Source organism: Vidua chalybeata, chromosome 23, assembly GCF_026979565.1.
Source record: "Vidua chalybeata isolate OUT-0048 chromosome 23, bVidCha1 merged haplotype, whole genome shotgun sequence".
In the NCBI taxonomy this organism is placed as follows: domain Eukaryota; kingdom Metazoa; phylum Chordata; class Aves; order Passeriformes; family Viduidae; genus Vidua; species Vidua chalybeata.
In genome coordinates, this window is record NC_071552.1 from 1,960,456 (window position 1) to 1,979,825 (window position 19,370).

Genomic DNA, 19,370 nt, shown 5'->3' on the forward strand with positions numbered 1-19,370 from the left:
AGCTGAGCTGGCCGTGCCCCCAGCCCTGTGCTCTGCTGCCGCCCTGAGCCAGCACGGCCGAGCCCCTTCCCAGGAGCTGCCTCCTCCTCCTCCTCAGAGCAAGGAGCCAGCACACCAGCAACCCCATCATCCGTGTGGTGAACAGGACCAACGAGCAGGGCCAGAGTGATACTGTCTATTACGTGATGGCCAGCACGGCCTCGGAGCAGCAGGCACAGCAGCCCAGGCCGTGGAGCAGGAGGAAACGTCATGGACAGGCTGCAGAAACAGCTGAGGAGCTGGGCATCCAGATCCTGTGAGGGCTGCCTCTCTGCAGGAGGAGAATTCAGCCTCCTGGGGATGTGCTGCTGGAGGATGCTTGGGGAGAGGGCTGGGCTTGTCTTCAGCCCAGCCTCGCTGGCTGCTGGTTCTGCTCAGCAGTGAGAGGGGATGGACAGATGTCCCAGGAGTGAATCAAGTGATCTGAGCTGGAAAGAGCCTTCTGCCTCCTCCTTTTGGAGGCTGGGGCCTGTCAAGCTTGTCCCACCCTTCTGGAGGTTTGGCCTCAGCCTGGCAGGGTGGAGTGGTCACCAGCTGTGCCCTTCTGAGCCTGTTCCCCAGGCAGGATGTGTGTGGGGCACACTCTGGTGCTGAAGCCTCTTCCCTGGGAACATGTGTGGCCCTTGGCAGGCCTGTCCTGCCCCATCCATGCCTTCTCCAGGGGGTGTCATGCCTTCATCAGCACTTCCTGCACACATTTCCTGTCTCACCTGCTGCTGCTGGTGTTTGCCTCCCTGATCCCATAACAGCCCTGATCTCTATGAGGACAGTGCTGGAGCTGCTGTCCCTTGCAGGCCAGTGCAGCACTGGGACATTGGGAGCTTCTTGCTGCTTTTGGCATCCCCTGGGTGTCCTCCCCACATTGGGGTTTGGGCTCCTGGCTGAGCAAAGTGTACTTTGGCAAGACAAATAAACATCAGGCTGCCAGGCCCAGCAGCGTCTGCTGTGTTTTTCTGCTCAGCCCTACCCCTGCCAGCCGTGCTGTGGTGGGAGGATGGCACGGGGACAGTGCAGCCTGCAGCGTGGGAGGTGGGCACCGAGGAGCTGCCAGGCTCTCCTGGCGCTGTGCAGCTGGCACTGGAGCGTGCTGCTCCCCTGAGGTGGCACTGCAAGGCCGGGGTTAGCTCTGGCACTCGTGTTGCTGCCGTGGGGCTGAGTTTTGCTGCCTCCCCAGGGCTGTCTGCTGCCTGCTCAGGCCTTGTTTGAACACAGGGCGTAGCCTGGGCTTGTGAGCAGAACCAGCTGGACAAGTGACAGGGTGAATTTGAGTGACTGGACAAGGACAGGGTGAATTTGGGGTCCCTGGAGTGCCCTCCCTGCCCTGTGTGTGGAGGTGATGTGCCATGGGGGAGGCACCTTGCTGCTCTTGGCTGGGCACTGACTTTTCCCATTGCTCCCTCTTGAGCAGCTGAGCAAAAGCTGCTGGAATTCCGGGTGTTGAGGGAAACCCCTTGATCCCAACACCTCCAGGGGAGAGGCAGGAGCTGTCCCTGAGAGCACACAATGCTGGAGGATTCTCCTTGCTCCAGGCAGAGCATCCCTGCCCTGGGCACTTGCCTTGCCCAGCCTTCCTGTCCCTGCCTGGCCTTGGCAGAGCTGGGCTCAGTTAGAGCTGGGCTCAGTTAGAGCTGGGCTGGCCTTGGCAGAGCTGGGCTCAGGGTTAGCATTGTGAATGCAGGTGAACCTGGTGGGAGGAGATGCTGATGTCTGACTCCAGCTCAGGAGGCTGAATGAGCCTTTATTAGGCTCATTATTATACTATATTATAGTATAGTTCTTTATTAGAACTATACTATAATCCATTAATTTACTATTTAAAGGAGATACTAAAACTACAAAGCTACTTTTTCTAACTACCAAATCTAACTATCAACTCGTGACCCTCTCTGAGAGTCCTGACACAGGTGGGTTGGGTTGGATTGGATTGGATTGGGTTGGGTTGGATTGGATTGGATTGGGTTGGGTTGGGATTGGATTGGATTGGATTGGATTGGATTGATTGGATTGGATTGGATTGGATTGATTGGTTGGATTGGATTGGATTGGATTGGATTGGATTGGATTGGGTTGGGTTGGGTTGGATTGGCCACCAGGCTCAAACAATCCTCACCAGAATCCAACCAAGCAATCACCCCAGGTAAACAATTCTCCAAACACATTCCACATGGGAAAAACAAGGAGCAGAAATAGAAATTGTTTTCTCTTTCTTTCCTCTGTGCTCCTCTAGAAAAAATCCTGAGAGAGAGAAGAGTGTGCCTGCCACAGGTTAGAGCTGGGCTGGCCTTGGCAGAGCTGGGCTCAGTTGGAGCTGGGCTGGCCTTGGCAGAGCTGGGCTCAGGGTTAGAGCTGGGCTCAGTTAGAGCTGGGCTGGCCTTGGCAGAGCTGGGCTCAGAGTTAGAGCTGGGCTCAGTTGGAGCTGGGCTGGCCTTGGCAGAGCTGGGCTCAGGATGCCTTCGAGAGAAGGGCCCCGTGCCAGGTTTGTGTTCGCAGCACTTCCAGCCTGGCCCTGTCTCCAGCGTGCTCCAAGGGCAGGGCTGTGCTGCCTGCTGCTGGATTTGGGGCTGGCTGCTGGGAGTGTCCCTTTAAACTCGGCGTCCAGGCAGGGTAATCTGCCAGAGATTATCTGCCGGGAGAGGATTGGCATTAAAGGGAATGTCTCCTCCCTCCCCCCGTGTCCTGCAGCATCCCCTGGCCTGGGGTGTGTGCAAAGCAAGTTCACTTTCTCCTGGGCGAGCAGAGAGGGGTCTGGGCTTAGAGGGGCGAGGGGAGGAGGGCAGATGATGGCACTGGGCCTCCTCTTCCTCACCGTGCTGGCCACGCTCACCTCCTGCCAGGACCCAGAAGGTAACGGGGGGCTTGGGGGATGGGGGGGGCTATGGGATGCCCCAGTGCTGGCACCAGTCCTGCCCAGTAAGGAGCAAGACCAAGCCTTGGCACAGGGGGCGTGGGAGCTGAGGTCTGAGTGGCTGCACTCCTCAGCCCAGCAAGGCTTGGGCAGGGCTGGGATGGGCTTTTGTGGGCTCCAACACGTCCCTGTGGGGCTCTGAGGGCTGGGCAAGCGCTCACAGTGGTGCCCTTGCCCCCGGTGGCCCCAGGAGACCTGGACACGTACTGGTCTGGCACGGCTCCCATCTGCGTGGGGGGCTGCAAGGGCAGGCACAAGGAGCTGAAGAGGAGCCAGTGTGGGAACGGCAGCTGCTGCTGGCTGGGCTACAAGTCCTTCTGCAGAGGTAAAGCCCGGGGGAAGGCCGGGGATCCCTGGGGATGCTGCAGGGCTTCGTGCCGCGCTCCCGCGTGTGCGCGCCTCCAGCAGCCTGGGGCACCCGCAGCCTGGTCTGGTGACCCCTGGGGCTGTCCCCGTGGCCAGCAGCCTGCCCAGGCTGCCAGCCCCGGCTGCATCCCTGTCCGCAGTGAACTGCGGGCGGCCCGAGGCGGATTTTAACTCGGTGGTGCACGGGAACGACTGGTGGGTGGGCTCCGTGGTGCGCTACAGCTGCCGGCCCGGCTTCCTGCTGCTGGGGGACCCCGCCAGCGCCTGCCAGTCCGACGGCCGCTGGACCCCCAAGCCCTCCTGCCTCCGTGAGTAGCCCCGCAGCGGCTGCAGGCGCGTCCCCAAGCCCTCCTTGCCCCCTTGTCCCCAAGCTCCCCTTGCTCCGGGTGAGCCCCCCGCGATGGGCTCTGCCGCTGCAGGGATCTGCCTGCGGGGCCGCATCGAGATCAGCGAGCGGGACATCAGCGGCCGGTGCTCCTCGTCCTGCGGCAGCCAGGCGCACCCGGGAGCCTTCCTCAACCGCGGCTGCATCAAGATCTCAGCCTGTGTCACCAAACTCTCGGGCTGGCCCCGCTGGTTCCGGCGCTGTGACATCTGCGAGTGCGACTGCCACGTGCCCTGCGGTGAGCCCTGCGGGTGGCACTGCCCGGCTGCGGCTCGCTGGCCCGTGGGGAAGGCTGGCACTGGGAGATGGGAGCTGCAAACAGCTCAAAACCCGCTGTCTTTGCTCTCCTCAGGTTCTTCCAGGTAGAGCTGGGCCACCCGGGGCTGTGGCCACTGGCCCCGTGCTGAAGGAAGCTTCCAGCCTGGGTCCTGCTTCCCTTCACCAGTGTCTGCTCCTTCCATAAGCTCTGTCCGTCCCGAGGCTGTCATCTGAGAGGGGAAGAGATGTTCTGGACTCACTCTTGCAGGGCTGGCTCATCCCAGACTCTCCAGGGCCAGGGGATGCTCTGGGAGCAGCAGGTGCTGGGATCTGTGAGTGTTTCCTGCAGCTGGACTTGGGGACGGTGGTGTCAGCACCCATTTCCCTGGCTGCTTCCCGAGGAGGCTCAGAGCCCCTTTTAGCGGGGAGGCAGCACCTGTGCCTGTGCCTGGTGCAAAATACCTGTCCTTCAGTGCTGCAGGGTGTGATTTCTCCGTGTCAGGTAATTCCAGGCCCTGAGCTGGGAGGTGGAGCTGCCCTCTGAGCTCGCTGATGCCAGCTGGAGTGTGGCATCTGCCTCCTGCCCCCATGGCAGGGACAGAGCAGCCTGGCCAGACCTGCAGCACGCACTGCTGAGGAATCAAACTGCCCTGCAGCCTCCCTGGGAGTGCAGAGTGGGCAAAGCTCTCATCTCCCAGGTGGAAAATCTTCCCCATGGGCTGCTCCATGCGCTGCCTGCTGGTCCTGCTCCTTCCTGTCTATGCTCCTGCCCTGAGAGCCCCTTTCTGCACGGGCTTCTCCTCCCAGCAGCTTGGGCCCACAAAGGGAGAGATTTGGCTCCAGCCAGGAGCAGCTTGGTGCCCCTTGAGGACATCTCTGGCTCCTCAGGAAGCAGCCATGGAAGCAGTTTCATTCCCCCAGGGAAGGAGAAGAGTTGGGGCACGCGATGGCACTGCTGAGGGTGCTGCAGGACCAGCCACGGGTCATTAAAAATATATTTGCAGGGAATCCCACAGGTTTTCCTGTCATGCAAAGAGGTTCTGCTGCCTGCTCTGTCCCTGCAGCCCTGAACACAGACGACAGAACCAGGACAGGCTCCCTGTGTCCCTGTCCTGAGCAAGTGAGCCACCACGGGGACACAGCTATGGACAAGGCCACTTCAGGAAGGTCCCAGCTGGGGTTTAGAGGGATGTGAATGTCCCTGTGGCCCTGGGCTCCATCCCTGCTTCCTTCCACCTTGAAATGAGTCCCCAGCAGCTGCTGGTTGATTCGTGGCCACCAGCTTGGGCCCAGCCGAGCAGAAAGGGGTTTTAGCATCCATGAGGTCATTCCCAGGCCCTCCCTCTGCCGCCCTGCAGGGAGGAAGGGCTGTTTGGCACTGCACAGAGCAGGCCTGGGCTGGGACCTGCTAAAGGGGAGTGCCCCAGGGCTGGGAGAGAGCTGGGTGAGTCCCACGTGCCTTTTGCTCCATGACAAGATGACTGAAGACTTCCATGAGGAGCTTGGCTCCTTGGATAACTCCTCGTGCCCTCCCCAGAGGAGGATAACTCCTCTGCCTGGATCGTGCCCCGAGATCTGTCCCAGCCCTAAGCTGGCAGGGGGGTGGGGAAAGCTCTCCTTGGCTCAACAGATGGTTTTTTAATTAATACTCTTGCTGCTGCCACTCATTTCCATATGTCTGTGGTGTTTAAGTGCTGTGGTGGGTGAGAGGTGTGAGTAACAGCGAGGAGGGAGCCAGGCGTGGTGCTGGGGAGGCGCAGGGGGATCCAGGTCCTGCAGGATGAGCTGCACCAGGGGAGGGTGTGCTGGGGGTAAAACCCCGAAGGGACACCCCCCTGCCACGGCCCTTTGTGACCAGCTGTCACCCCGCTGGCTGTCCCTAGCACGCCGTGCCCGTGTTGGGGTGCGTGCACAGGGTCTGTGCAGGGCTGAGCGGGGCAGGAGCAGCTTTAGGGTGTGCTGGGCTCACTCAGGGGGTTTGGGCTGAGGGAGGAGCTGCGGGGGCTGTGTCCCAGGTGCGGACGGGAGCCGGCACTGGGGTGCAGGGGGGTGCGGAGGCAGGGCTGGCAAGCCCCGGGCGTGTGCTCGGGGATGCTCAGGGCCTGCTGGCAGGCAGCGAGAGGAAATAGGGCCGGTCCCTTTAAGAGGATTTTTCGCTGCCTGGCAGCGCTGCCCGCCCGGGCAGCCCATCCATCCATCCTGCCGCCCATCCCCGCCCGGCAGCACCGGCCGCGGGGCTGGCGGAGAGGGGCGCCCCCGAGCAGCCCGGCCCGGGGGGCTGCTGGCCACTGCGGGGCTACCGCTAGCCACTGCGGGGCTACCGCTAGCCACTGCGGGGCTGGGGCCGGAGAGCCCCCCGCCCGCCCTGCCCACCCAGCCCCGCGGAGGGATGGGGAGGAGACCCGGGCCGGGCACTCGCGGGGGCAGCGCCCAGCCCGGCTCCCGCCGCTGAGCACCGCAGCAGCGCCGAACCGAGCCGAACCGAGCCGAACCGAGCCGCCCCCCGCCCGGCCGGGCCCCCCGGGCATCGCCCCTTTGTCTGCGGAGGAGGCGAGGCGGGGGCGCTGCGGGAGCGGAGCCGCCGCCCCGCGCCCTGCCAGGTGAGCCTGCGGGAGGGCCGAGAGCCTCGCCGGGGCCGGGGGGGCTGGGGATGGAGGGGGCCGGCGGGGAGCAGGGATGAAGGAAGAGCATCCTCGGGCAAAGCCTTCCCGTCCCCACCCCGCGCCTCGGGGCTGGGCTAAGCCGCGGAGAGCGGCTTGCGGGATTTAGCGCTCCGTGAACGCCCAGCCGGAGGAGTCAAGGTGAGCCCGAGGGCGTTTCGAGCCCGCTGCCCCCCACCGCCACCCCCGAACCCCCGCTCCTGCACCCCGCGGATGCTGGGAGGGGACCCGCGGGCTGGGAACCCCCACCCCTCCTTCCCCGGGGCTGGGCTGGCTTCCTGCCTGCAGCGGGGGGTGGGCTGGGGGCATCTCCCGCAGCTGCCGGCACCCGGCGCCCCTCGCCGGGGCCGTGTGTGCGCTGCAGCCGCAGCGAGCCGCTGCCCGCAGCCCCGCTGAATGTAGGTTAGCGAGGCGGTGGGACCCCACACTGGGAGGCGAGATGGGTGCAGGGCACAGCCGAGCTCCTTTTCCCCTCGCAGCCGCTGAGAGCCGGCGCTCCCCACCCTGCTCGCTCAGCATCCCCCAGCACCGCGGAGTCGCCGAGGCGAGCGGAGACACGCGGGGCTCGGCCGTGCTGCAGCCGGCTGTGGAGCACTGCGGGCAGGGGAGGGCTGGGGCAGGTGTATCAGCGTCAGGGCTGGCCTGGCCTCTGAGGCTGTGCTCAAAGAGCCCGGAAGGTGAAATGATGAGCCGAGGGAGGCAGAGAAGGAATGTCACCAGCAGGGCCCCCTCCCTGTTGTGTTAAGGCTCTCCCAGCAAGCCCAGGGGGACCCCAGGCACTGTCTGAGGGTCTGATGTACCCAGGACTGCTCTGCCCCAGGAGCACGGCGTGCTTTGTCCTAGAAACCCGCTGGAATCATCTGCTTGTTTAGGATTTCATACCTGTGTTCCCTAAGGCCAGGGCAGGGCTGGTTCCTGGTGAGTCCTTGGGGACATCGTAGGGCAGGACATCATCTCTCCCACCCCCCATCCTGCACCCACCAGGACAAATGGGACTGGGGCAGGGACCCCCGGGGCTGGGGGAGCTGAGCAGCTCAGGCAGCAGAGCTGGACCAGGCTGGAGGAGGTGCATGAATTATTGACCGTGGGGCTGAACAAAATCCTGCTGTTCCTCGCCCGGAGCCCCTCGGGCGCAGGCTCGGCTGGGTCCACCCTCCCGGCCAGATGTGGGTGCTGGCCCCAGCTGGGCGGGCGGGACAGCGAGGCCTGGAGCCAGCAGGAGAAGGAGAGACAGGACTCGCTGTGGGCTGGTCCCTGCAGTGCCTGGAAGAGGGAGCCCGCTGCGAGCCGATCCCCGCGCGCTCCCCACAGAGCGGCAGGATGGCGGAGAAGGGCATGGATCCCGCGTGCGTCTCCATCGCCCTGGAGGACACGGTGTGCCACGCCGGCCCCCCGGACGCCCCGCTGCTCACCACCCACTTGAAGAAGGTGGAGAACCACATCACGGAGGCGCAGAGGTTTTCCCACCTCCCGAAGCGCTCGGCTGTCAACATCGAGTTCATCGACCTGTCCTACTCCGTGCGGGAGGGATCCTGGTGGAGGAAGAGAGGTAGGGGCTGGCGGGTGGGGAAGGGCAGGGAGGGGAGGGGACCTGCAGGGCTCTCACACCGCGTTCCCGTTCTGCGTGCCATGACCTCACCCCGCTCTGTCCGAGTGCCAGGGGCTCTTTGTGGCTGGTTGTTTGTGCTGGGTGCCCGTGGGAGGAGGAGGCAAGGCTCGTGTCCCGCAGCAGTTGCTGCGTGCCTGTGCTGGGCAATGCCAGGGGAAGGCAGAGCGCATTCCAGGGAATCCTCTGGCCGGGACAGATACCCTGGGCCAGCCGGGAGGGGTGGGATGGGATGGGTTTTTCCGGCACTGCTGTTTGGGGTACGATGGATGGGGTGGGTTTCCCCAGCACTGCTGTTCGGGGTGTGACGCCTGTGTGGGATGCAGCAGGAGACCCCAGGGGTGCCCCAGCTCAGAGCCTGGCGAGGAGAAGGTGTGGTTTGTGGGGGATTTCCTCTCCCTGCGCAGCCGAGGCCGTGGCCCCCTTCCCTGTGTGCAGCTCTGGCCGAGAGCTCAGGGAGGGGAGAGGGGAGGCAGATGGCGGCTGGTGGGTGGTAGTCTGCTTTAATTAGCGCTCTCAGTTAATGGGATGCCAATCAGGCAGCCCGATAAGATGGAGGGTGAGCTGATCTGCAGAAGCTGAAGGCAGGCGGGGACGAGCGGGGACTGAGGTCACAGGGCTCGGTGAGGGGCTCTGCCAGCCAGGAATGCCGGACGGGGCTCTGCCCCTGTCCCCAGGCCGTGCAGCTCGGGAAACCGAGGCGCTGGAACACCCTGGAGGCAGCCCTGACATCTGCCGGGAATGATGCCTCCCTGTTTTTCCGGGATGCTGAGGAAGCATCCCAGAAGGATCCATGGCACAGCCGCGGGCTCGCCAGGGCGGATTGTGCTGTAGCACCCGGAGGGAACCGGCTGCTTGCCAGGGGGCCAGTGCCCTGCAGGGAGGGAGGGGGGAAGGCTCGGGCAGCTGGACCAGTTGGGAGCAAGCCGAGGGGTCGCGGGGTCCCTGGGATGCCAGGGGATGGTGGGAGGGGCGCTTTTCTCCCCCCCCGCTCAGGCGGGGCTGGCGGGGGGGTCGCGGTGGCTGTGGCCACAGCCCCCAGCCGCGGCTGGCCCGCTGTGCTGAGCAGGAGGTTACTGGCAGTCAATGAACGTGAGTAACCGCTGCGCAAGCTGCAGTGGCGCCGACGTGAGCAGCATGCGCGGTGCGGAGCCGTGCGCGCTGCCGGGGGGGGGGGCTGCCGGCCCTGCTCGCCCCTGGCCACCCTGCGCAGCCCCCCGCTCACCACTGGCCTCCCCTCTGCCCGCGGGACCCCCTCCTGCTGCGGGGTTCCTGACCCCGAGGGGCGCAGAGGAGGAACGGGGGGCTGGCGGTGCTGGATGACCTTCCCTGGGGATGGACAAGCCACAGGGCCACCCCAGCGAGGCGGGACTGTGAGTGCTCTGTTGCCCTTGCCCCACAGCAGCTGTCCCCGTGGGGCACAGAGGGGGCACAATTCCATTAGAGGGATGCTCAGGCTCGGTCCATGGGGTTATCACCCCCTATCCCATTGCTGTCCAGCCAGGGCTCCATTTCAGGGGCAGCTCCTGAGAGCCTCAGGCTGTGCTTGTTCCTTACTCCCGACACATCATGTTCCTTCTGCCAGAAAATGCTAATCAGCCGCGTTTAAAGCAGAGATAATTCCAGGTCTGATTAGCAGTGGCTGCTGCCGGGTGCCACAGCGTGAATGCCAATGAAGGCAACAGCCGGACTGGGAATTCTGCCTGCCCCCTGGTGCCCTGCTCCGCGCTGGCCCTCCCCCCTGGCCTTAGGGATCAGCATCTGAAGACGTGGCCAGGACCAGTGTCACAGCCTGCTAATCTCCCTCAGCAGCTCCGTGACCTGACCCGGGGATTTCCCTGGTCCTTGCTGTGATCCAGGGCAGGAGCTTCTTCAGCACTGGGAACCAGTGGGATCAGCCCAGGACCAGGGGCAGGGATCGTGCTGGAGGTGACAGCTCCAGTGGCCATAGCCCTGGGGGTGCTGACGGAGCACACACAGCCCCTGGCGTGGCACGTGGAGGTCCTGAGGTGCCCCGGGTGCTGGGATGGCATGGCAATCCCTGGGAAGCCAAACCCCTGCTGCTCTCTCCCTGCAGGGTACAAGACTCTCCTCAAATGCCTGTCAGGGAAGTTCTGCCAGCGGGAGCTCATTGGGATCATGGGCCCCTCGGGAGCTGGGAAATCCACACTAATGAACATCCTGGCTGGCTACAGGTGAGGCTGGGGGAGGCCAGCGGGGCTGGGGGCGCAGGGCTGTGCCACATTCCCCACACCTCCTTCCTGCAGGGAGACTGGCATGAAGGGGCAGATCCTGGTGAACGGGCGGCCGCGGGACCTGCGCACCTTCCGCAAGATGTCCTGCTACATCATGCAGGACGACATGCTCCTGCCACACCTCACCGTGCTCGAGGCCATGATGGTGAGCTCGGGGGGACATCCTGTGGGCTGGCTCCTCGTGGGCACTGAGCCCACACCGGCATCGGGCATTCCCAAGGGCTCTGGGACGTGGGGACTAAATCCTGCTGTCCGTGCTCCCTTCGTCCTGAGCAGACAGGGGTGGAAGCATGGCGCAGCCAGTTCTGTTCCCTGCATCTGACAGGCGTGTCCCCCCGGCCATCCTCTCCCTGCAGGTCTCTGCTAACCTGAAGCTGAGCGAGAAGCAGGAGGTGAAGAAGGAACTGGTAAGTGCAGAGGAGGGTGGGCCCAGACCCCCGCAGCTCTCCCCAAGATGGGGACAAGGGGAGCAGGGGCGGCAAGGGTGAAGGGAGGTGGCAGGGATGGGATGAAAGTCCATGAAAACCCTCGGCTGTGTGACAGGTGAATGAGATCCTGACGGCCCTGGGGCTGCTGGAGTGCTCGTACACCCGCACCAGCTCCCTGTCGGGGGGCCAGCGCAAGCGCCTGGCCATCGCCCTGGAGCTGGTCAACAACCCGCCCGTCATGTTCTTCGATGAGCCCACCAGGTGAGGCCACAGGGCTCCCAGCGCTGCCTGCCCTGCTGGGCTGCCCCTGCTGGCGTGGCCAGTACCCTCTGGTGGCCAGCTGAGCGCGGGATGGGACTGTGCCCCTGGGGCTGACGCTCCCCTGCATCGATCTGAGGGGAGGGTGCCCACAAGGGGAGGCAGGTGGGGGCATCTTCAGGATGTTCTTCTCCCCCTCTCAACCCTCCCCTTCTCTCTCTGCTGTCTCTGTCTCCTCCACCCCATCCTGCGTGGCCACAGCGGTCTGGACAGTGCCTCCTGCTTCCAGGTGGTGTCCCTGATGCGCTCCCTGGCTCAGGGTGGGCGCACCATCATCTGCACCATCCACCAGCCCAGCGCCAAGCTCTTCGAGATGTTCGACAAGGTTTGGGCTGGGACAGGGTCCCTCTGGCCCCAAGACCCAGGAGAGAGGCCGGGGGAGGGGTGGGCTGCAGGCATTTGACCTGGGGCTTGTGTGGCCGGGGTCTGGCATGGGTGGCCTGCGTCACCCTGGGCCAGGGAGGTGGGCAGGGGCGGGTGACAGTGCCCTGGCTGCCCTGCACCTGCCACATTCTGTTTTTTTTCTTGCAGCTCTACATCCTGAGCCAGGGCCAGTGCATCTTCAAGGGCGTCGTGACCAACCTCATCCCCTACCTGAAGGGCCTCGGCCTCCACTGCCCCACATACCACAACCCCGCTGACTTCAGTGAGTGCCCCCACCCCAGCAGAGGGGTGGCGAGCTCCAAACCCAGTGCCCAAGCCCTGGGGGTTGCCCGGGTTGCCCCCTGGTTGCCCAAGGGAGATGCCTGTGCCCTTCCTGTGAGGTGCTGGCTGGCTCAGCACCTCTCAGGGGTCCTGTCCTCCTCCACAGTCATCGAGGTGGCCTCAGGGGAGTACGGGGACCTCAACCCCGTCCTGTTCCGCGCCGTCCAGAATGGGATGTGCACCATGGCCGAGAAGAAGAGCAGCCCTGACAAGGCAGATCCGTCGTGCCCAACGTGTGGGACGGTGAGTGGGGCTCAGAGGAGCCTCCCGTGCCAGCGGGGGCCCCGTGGTGTGAACCTGACCCGCGTCCCCCGTGGTGTGAACCTGACCCGCGTCCCCCGTGGTCTTGCAGGACGTGGATCACATCGAGAGCCACACGTTTGCCACCAGCACCTCAACTCAGTTCTGCATCCTCTTCAAGAGAACCTTCGTCTGCATCCTAAGGGACACGGTGAGGCCAGGGGAGGCTGGGCCGGGCTCGGGGTTGGGCTCTTTGGGGGCTGGCAGCAGCAAGGAGCTCCACGGGCTGTCCGCTGCTCCCTTGGGATGTTTTTGGGGTGCAGCCCTGCCTCGCTGAGCCCCCCTGTGCCTGCAGGTGCTGACCCACCTGCGGTTCATGTCCCACATCTGCATCGGGGTGCTCATCGGGCTGCTCTACCTGCACATCGGCAACGACGCGGGCAAGGTCTTCAACAACACCGGCTTCCTCTTCTTCTCCATGCTCTTCCTCATGTTCGCCGCCCTCATGCCCACCATCCTCACCTGTAAGGAGCTCCTTGCCCCAAAATCCCCTCGCTGCTCCCAGCTGTTGGGGTGCTCCAGCTGCGTGGCAGTGTGGGTGTGCTGGGCACGGGGTGGGGAGCCAGAGGGATGGGGAAAAATGGGGGAAATAAGAGAGAAGAGAAAAAAAATATTAAAGAACAGGGGAAAGCCTTCTGTTTGCCTGTATTGAAGTTTTGCCCTTTATTTGGCTCTAATTTGGCTATTTGACCCTTGTTGGCTCAAAGCAGAATGCTGGAATTTTAGTGTTTTATTTTTTAATCTGAGAAAATGTGTGTAAATCTGCAAAAAGCCCCACCCAAGCTGACTTTTCCACGTGGAAATTTCCCATGTCAGTCACTGATTATTTTTTTGGTTTTTTCCCCACTGAAGGTTTGGGCACCCTCTCATGATGCAGGCGGGGGGGGTTACCTGGTGCATCCCACCTGCCTGCACCAGGGAGAGGGGCTGGAGCACCCCAGGGCGGGGAATTGCTGGCTGCTCACTCCTTGTTTCCCTGCAGTCCCCCAGGAGATGACCGTATTCCTGAGGGAGCACTTGAACTACTGGTACAGCCTCAAAGCCTATTACCTGGCCAAGACCATGGCAGATGTGCCCTTCCAGGTGAGCTTTCCATGGATTTGGTCACCACCCTGATGCTGATGTGCCACCCTTGGCACAGCCAGTTCCAACCCCGTGCCCCAGGGAGGGGTCCCTCGTCCCCCAGGGAGCTCAGTGGGGTGGGGATGGCCGTGGGGCCCTGTGGCAGCACACTCTTCTCTCTCTCGGGATTTTTTTTCATAGAGGAGCACAGAGAGAAGAAAGAGAAAACAATTTCTATTTCTGCTCCTTGTTTTTCCCATGTGGAATCGGTTTGGAGAATTGTTTACCTGGGGTGATTGCTTGGTTGGATTCTGGTGAGGATTGTTTGAGCCTGGTGGCCAATCCAACCCAACCCAATCCAATCCAACCCAATCCAATCCAATCCAATCCAACCCAACCCAATCCAATCCAACCCAACCCAATCCAACCCAACCCAATCCAATCCAATCCAACCCAACCCAACCCAATCCAATCCAACCCAATCCAACCCAACCCAACCCAATCCAACCCAACCCAATCCAACCCAATCCAATCCAATCCAATCCAACCCAATCCAATCCAACCCAACCCAATCCAACCCAACCCAATCCAACCCAACCCAATCCAACCCAATCCAATCCAACCCAATCCAATCCAATCCAATCCAATCCAATCCAATCCAACCCAACCCAACCCAATCCAATCCAACCCAACCCAATCCAATCCAACCCACCTGTGGCTGGACTCTCAGAGAGGGTCACGAGTTGTGAGTTAGATTTGGCAGTTAGAACAAGTAGGTTTGTAGTTTTAGTATCTCCTTTAAATAGTAAATAAATGTATTATAGCACAGTTCTAATAAAGAAATCATTCAGCCTCCTGAACTGGAGTCACACATCAGCATCTCCTCCCAGCGGGTTCTCCTGCATTCACAACAGGGCCTCTGTTGTGTCTCTGTCCCCGTGCAGGTGATCTGCCCCATCGCCTACTGCAGCATCGTGTACTGGATGACGGGCCAGCCCCCCGAGGCCACGCGCTTCCTGCTCTTCTCCGCCCTGGCCACCGCCACGGCCCTGGTGGCCCAGTCCCTCGGGCTTCTCATCGGAGCTGCTTCCACTTCCCTGCAGGTCTGGCGGGGCTTTGCCTCTTCTGTGGAGAGTTGCAAGGGGCCCCGTGGCAATTTGGGGTGAAGTGCTGCCCACAGGTGGGCAGGGACGTGACCCCCAGTGGCCTCTGCTCCCCAGGTGGCCACCTTTGTGGGACCCGTCACTGCCATCCCCGTGCTGCTCTTCTCGGGCTTCTTCGTCAGCTTCAAGACCATCCCCACCTACCTGCAGTGGAGCTCCTACGTCTCCTATGTCAGGTGGGGCCCCAGCTCTGGCCAGAGCTCCCCGTCCTGGGCTCCCCTGGACCCTGCTGACCCTGGGGGTGTGCTCTGCCCTAGGTATGGCTTCGAGGGGGTCATCCTCACCATCTACGCCATGGAGCGCGAGGACCTGGAGTGCCTCGAGGACTTCTGCCCTTTCCAAAAGCCCATCAGGATCCTGCAGGAGCTGGACGTGGAGGAGGCCAAGCTCTACCTGGACTTCCTCATCCTGGGCATCTTCTTCGTCATCCTGCGGCTCCTGGCTTACCTGGTCCTCAGGTACAAGGTCAAATCTGAGAGATAAAGGGGCCGTGGGGCCCCGGTGCCGTTCCCGGGCCTGGCCTGCTGTGAGAGATGTTCTGCAGATGGACACGGTGCTCCTGCAGGTCCCGGACCGTGGCGGAGGCACTGGGAGGTGCCAGCCAGGCCTGGCTCAGTCGAGAAGGGTTTTGAGACATCTCGGAACTGTTTTAACCTTTCCACACACTCTTCATTGCAAAACGTTTTGTACAGCCCTGGCATGTGCCACTCTCCCCCCCCAGGACTGACGAGCCCCACAGAGCTTGGGTCCCCTCTTGTCCCTGCCTGGCGCTGCCCTGGGGACACCAGGGACAGTCCAGCCCAGGCGGTTTGTGCCGAGCACGGCTGGGAGGAGCCTGCTCCGTGCAGGGGCAGCAGCAGGCTGGGGCTGGGCTGGGAGGACAGAGCTGCAGAGTTGGAAGTGCAGCTCACGGCCCCGTTCCTCGTCCTGGCCAGCAGCGTGTGAGTCAGTGCTGAGAAGAGCCCAAAGATGCCGTAGGTGAAGTTGCACAAGGCTTTAGAGTTTCCTGTCGCTGTAGCCACAGAGATTGCTGCATCCCCTTTTCCTTTCTGCGCAAATCCTCCTTCTTTTTTTCCCTTTTTTCTTTGTTTTTCCCCCCACAAACCCCACTGCATCCCAGTCTTCATGGAGGGGAAAGGGAGCAAACAGGCAGAGGAGGACTTGGGGCTCTGTCTCAGACTCCTGCTGGGACATCATCCTCAGAGATGGGATCTTCAAAGCAGGGTCTGTGGGAGCAGGACAATGTTCTCAGACCTTAGGGAGTGTCACATTCAGTCCCTGTTGTCTCTGGGGTCTGAGATGAGAGGGTCTGAGCCAAATCAACCAACACGGAGAGAAGTGACTGGTCCCTTGCATGGAGCAAGGAGGATTTGGGTTCCCACCCCCTGCCCGTGCCAGGAGGCTGAAAAGCCAGGGCTGGGCTCAGCTGTGTCATCACTGGAGGCTCTGCTGCAGGAGGAGAGCTGGCCCTGAGCCCTTCCCCTGCAACCTCTCTCCCCCAGCTCCACTGGGGCTGTCTCAGCAGGACAGGGCGGACAAGCCTCGCTCAGCACCGACTGTGCAAGGAGGGGACGCCAAGGACACCTGGCCTGTCACAGTGCCACCCCCCCCCAGGGTGACACTGTGCAGAAGGGCGTGCCAGAGTCCCTGAACTGGAAACCAGGTGAGATCCCAGACTGGTTGGTTTGCAGCGGGCGACCCGGACACTGGGAAGGCCTTTGCACTTAGTGACTGGTACCCGGAGAAGGTCCCTTTTGGCACGTGTCTCTGGTGGCTGCTCCAAAGTCCCACACCTTGCAGAGGGAAGGCAACTCAGCTCCTTGTGGCTCTCCAGAGGAAGCCAGCTGAGCCCAGAGCTGCTGGGGCATCTGCACCTGCTGCTGTGCTGGGAACGCAGCACCCTGCTTGCCTGCACAGCACAGGCTCCGTGGGTGCGCTGGCACTGCTGCCACCGGGCTGCACGTGTCACCCACAGACGTGGGAACCAACAGGAGTTTTGGCAAGCATGGACGTGGGGGAGGCAGCCCTGCCCCACCCTGCCAGGCTGGCCCTGGTTCAGGTCAGCCTGGGGATCCTGCTCCTGGCACTCTGAGCAGCCAGGGCTTGCAGGGCAAATGCCAGATTCCAGCAGAATCCTGGAGACTGATCTTTGCTTTGGCTGGCCTGGGCTGGGGCTGCACAGCAGTCTGGCTGGTCTGACACTGATGCTGGGCTCTCAGCAAAGCTGAGTTTCCCCTACCTAGGGGCATCGAGGAATGTTTGGCCATGGGGCTCTCCTGCACCGAGGGTCTGGAAGCAGGACACACCCTGCTGCCCTTTCCACGCTGAGCATCAGGGTTTTCCAGGGGCTATTGTCTGACTTTTCACTGTCCCTCACAAAATTCCCCTCTGCTCCTGGCTCTCCCTTCAGTGCCGTGCTCTGCAGTGGAGCTGTGCCAGCTGGAGGGCTGCAGTGCTGCCAACCACAGCCACAAGGGCACGGAGGAGTGGGGGACAGTCCCTGTGCCTGCTCTGTCACGAGGTGCACGGATGGGCTGGGGGATGTGGGGCTGTCACCCTTCTCCATCTCTTGTCCCTGGAGCTGATGGGACTGATGCCCTGCTTCTGTCCTGCTCTTGGGCTGGGACTAGTCCGTGCTCTGCTGGGCTGAGGCTTTTCCCTGGATGGATCCCGAGATGCAGGAGGTGTCAGTGGGGCAGCTTTGCACAGCTCCTGCTTCCCCCCTGGCACTTGGGGCTCTCGTGGTGGGTCCTGGGGGTGCTGCTGTCCCCAGCACACCTGGACAGCCCTGTCAGGGCCACCACTGCTCCCAGCAGGACCAGGACAAGATGGACTAGTGTGTGGAGCAAAGGGGCTACCTGGAGGCACCAGTGACTGCCACTGGCCATGTCCCCCACGCACAGGGAAGGCTTTGTTGACCAGGCTCTGCTGCTTGCAGAAAAACCTCATGGAACAGGCTTCCCCAGCTCGGAGCAACACTGCCAGGGCAGGTGGCTCCCACTGCTGGGCCCAGCCTGCCTGGGATGGGGCAACTGGCAGCACCCCCGGGATGGCCAGGAGGGCTCAGCACTGCCTGTGCCTCCTGTGCCCATGAGTTGCAGTGTCCCAGCTGCTCAGGTGTGTGGCCGCTGCGGGGCAGAGGGCCAGGACAAACCCCAGAGCTGCAGGATGGCTGTCCCCGAGCTGGGCAAGGGTTCTGGGGAGTGGGGGTGATGGGGCAGGCCGCTCGTCCCCGGGGCAGCGGGACACAGGTGAATGTGTTGGTATGAAGGGGCTGATGAGCGAGGGAAGTGGCACAGGGCAAAGGCACCCTCACTGCTGCCTGAGGAACTGAGCCGAGGTGACCTTTCCCCCTCTTCAAGGACAGTCCCAGAGGTGGTGGAAGGTGCAGGGAAATGCAAGTTTGCACTGAGCCCCCCGGCTGGCGTGGCTGGGCTGGGCTGAGCACCCCGGGGTTTATTGCCTGGGTGGTCCCTGCCCTGCAGGAGCAGGACAGGAGGGGTTTTCTCTGCCCAGGCATGGCAGAGGGATGGGGTGCAGCCATCCTGCTCCAGGGGGCCCTTAGGGAAGCAGCAAGGATGCACTTTATCAGAGCAGGGAAGCGGAGCTGTGGCTGCTCCTGGCTGCAGGAATGCCAAGAGAGAACGCGTCTGGATAATCACGAGGAGTGTGATGGAGGAGAGCAGGCTTCTTCCCCCACACCTCCTCTCCTCTCCTGACCTGCCTTCCCCCGTGATGCACTTTGAGTGGATGAGGGTGGGGTTCAAGCTGTGGCTCTGGCTCCTTGGGAACATCAGCTGAGCCACCAAAAACTGCTTCAGCCCCTTTGGCCCATGGCTGTATGAGGTTCTGCCTCTCACGGGTGCTGTGATGGCAGGCAGGCAGGGGTATGGCCACTCACCTCCATGCATGTCCAGGCCACCTTTGTCACACGCACAAGAAGAGCAAATGCTTCATCACCTGGCTGGGGTTTGCTGGAGGGGAGACTGGGCTAGAACAGGGAGGGGATGGGGCTTCTCCCAGGGTTTCACCCTCTCCCAAATCAGGCAATAAAACGGTGTTTCCTTCTCACTGTGTGTGGACACCATTTGTCCTGTCCCTCTGCCACGGGCTCTGTGTGTGTGTGTCCCTGCCACGCTGGAGCCTGAGCTTTTCCAGCCTTTGCCAGGTCAGGACACACGAGGCTGGACAGCGGGGGCACATGTCATCCAGGGGGGCAGCACGCAGAGAAGTGCAGGCATTGAAACTCACATTTCCACAAGACCACAGGTGTGAGCTGCTTTCTCCCTGGGACAGCTTGCCAAAATAAGACGCAGGTAACAGCTGAAAGGCCGAGGGAGTCTGCTGGCACAGCTCTGTTGTGGCAGCTGCTCCGGGTGGCATTTGCCCAGGTCTTTCTGCCCTGCTGGGAGGAGGCTGTGAAGCAGGAGCAGGGCACTGCTGCCCACAGCTGCAGCCTGGCAGGAACCAGGCGGGGTGGTGGCAAGGCCCTGGGCTCTCCAGGCTGGGCTGCACACGCAGGTAAGTGCCCCGCAGGGACGGGGTGCCAGGTGCCAGCTTGCTGCTCACCAGTGCCCAGAGGGTCCCGGGAGGCGTTGGGCAGGAGGAGATGTTGCGGTTTGTGTCGGTGTTTCCGAGATGCCAGCTGTACTTGTTGGATTTCACACATCAATAAAACTTATATTTATAGCGTACCGCCTGGATGCCTCCCTTTCCTGAGAGCCCCGAGGGCACACGTGCGATGGAGGGGGGGTGTTGAATTTGGGGTGCAAATACGCAGGTGTGACCCCTCAGTCCCAGCACCCCTGGGTGGGCTGGCACCTCCCGGGACAGCATCCAGGGACTGAGAAGGCCGCGTGTGGCCCCGGTGACACAGCTGTCCCTTGCTGGGTGGCCAGAGCGGATCTGCCGGCAGCGGGA

At 62.4% G+C, this 19,370-nt stretch overlaps 3 protein-coding genes across 5 annotated transcripts in view; all 3 read left to right on the plus strand.

Moving 5' to 3' along the window:
• The window catches only part of HINFP (histone H4 transcription factor), a 6,260-nt gene extending 5,288 nt beyond the window's left edge, over nucleotides 1-972 (plus strand). The window contains 3 exon segments of the mRNA XM_053963472.1: nucleotides 8-41; nucleotides 44-115; nucleotides 118-972. Of these exon segments, the coding sequence (XP_053819447.1) occupies nucleotides 8-41; nucleotides 44-115; nucleotides 118-299 (288 nt within the window). The 3' untranslated portion in view covers nucleotides 300-972.
• A 1,405-nt stretch (nucleotides 973-2,377) lies between these two features.
• Nucleotides 2,378-3,626, plus strand: LOC128799118 (uncharacterized). The gene is made up of 3 exons (XM_053963236.1): nucleotides 2,378-2,883; nucleotides 3,135-3,269; nucleotides 3,451-3,626. Exons 1-3 carry the CDS (start codon nucleotides 2,487-2,489, stop codon nucleotides 3,624-3,626), a joined length of 708 nt encoding a protein of 235 aa, XP_053819211.1. The 5' UTR covers nucleotides 2,378-2,486.
• Nucleotides 3,627-6,177: 2,551 nt separating this feature from the next.
• On the plus strand, nucleotides 6,178-19,144 carry ABCG4 (ATP binding cassette subfamily G member 4). Of its 3 annotated transcripts, none has more exons than XM_053963506.1 (15): nucleotides 6,178-6,553; nucleotides 7,874-8,162; nucleotides 10,297-10,414; nucleotides 10,487-10,619; nucleotides 10,831-10,881; nucleotides 11,018-11,163; nucleotides 11,422-11,545; nucleotides 11,752-11,866; nucleotides 12,032-12,168; nucleotides 12,278-12,376; nucleotides 12,521-12,689; nucleotides 13,208-13,308; nucleotides 14,232-14,390; nucleotides 14,508-14,626; nucleotides 14,708-19,144. In XM_053963506.1, the coding sequence occupies exons 2-15, from the start codon at nucleotides 7,934-7,936 to the stop codon at nucleotides 14,931-14,933; spliced, it is 1,926 nt and encodes a 641-aa protein (XP_053819481.1). In that variant the 5' UTR covers nucleotides 6,178-6,553; nucleotides 7,874-7,933; the 3' UTR covers nucleotides 14,934-19,144. The 3 variants fall into 3 exon arrangements, with proteins under 3 accessions (XP_053819481.1, XP_053819480.1, XP_053819483.1); XM_053963505.1 differs by having other exon boundaries at nucleotides 7,925-8,162; XM_053963508.1 differs by lacking the exons at nucleotides 6,178-6,553; nucleotides 7,874-8,162 and adding an exon at nucleotides 8,695-9,311.
• Nucleotides 19,145-19,370: the final 226 nt, after the last annotated feature.

What these genes read in the sequence shown, in the direction of transcription:
- ABCG4 (XM_053963506.1), top strand. Translation starts at nt 7,934, where the DNA reads ATGGCGGAGAAGGGCATGGATCCCGCGTGCGTCTCCATCGCCCTGGAG. An exon ending in TTCTTCGATGAGCCCACCAG is followed by an intron (nt 11,164 to 11,421) that starts GTGAGGCCACAG and finishes GCGTGGCCACAG; the next exon opens with CGGTCTGGACAGTGCCTCCT. An exon ending in CCACAACCCCGCTGACTTCA is followed by an intron (nt 11,867 to 12,031) that starts GTGAGTGCCCCC and finishes CCTCCTCCACAG; the next exon opens with TCATCGAGGTGGCCTCAGGG.
- LOC128799118 (XM_053963236.1), top strand. Translation starts at nt 2,487, where the DNA reads ATGCCTTCGAGAGAAGGGCCCCGTGCCAGGTTTGTGTTCGCAGCACTT. An exon ending in CTCCTGCCAGGACCCAGAAG is followed by an intron (nt 2,884 to 3,134) that starts GTAACGGGGGGC and finishes CGGTGGCCCCAG; the next exon opens with GAGACCTGGACACGTACTGG. An exon ending in CTACAAGTCCTTCTGCAGAG is followed by an intron (nt 3,270 to 3,450) that starts GTAAAGCCCGGG and finishes CCCTGTCCGCAG; the next exon opens with TGAACTGCGGGCGGCCCGAG.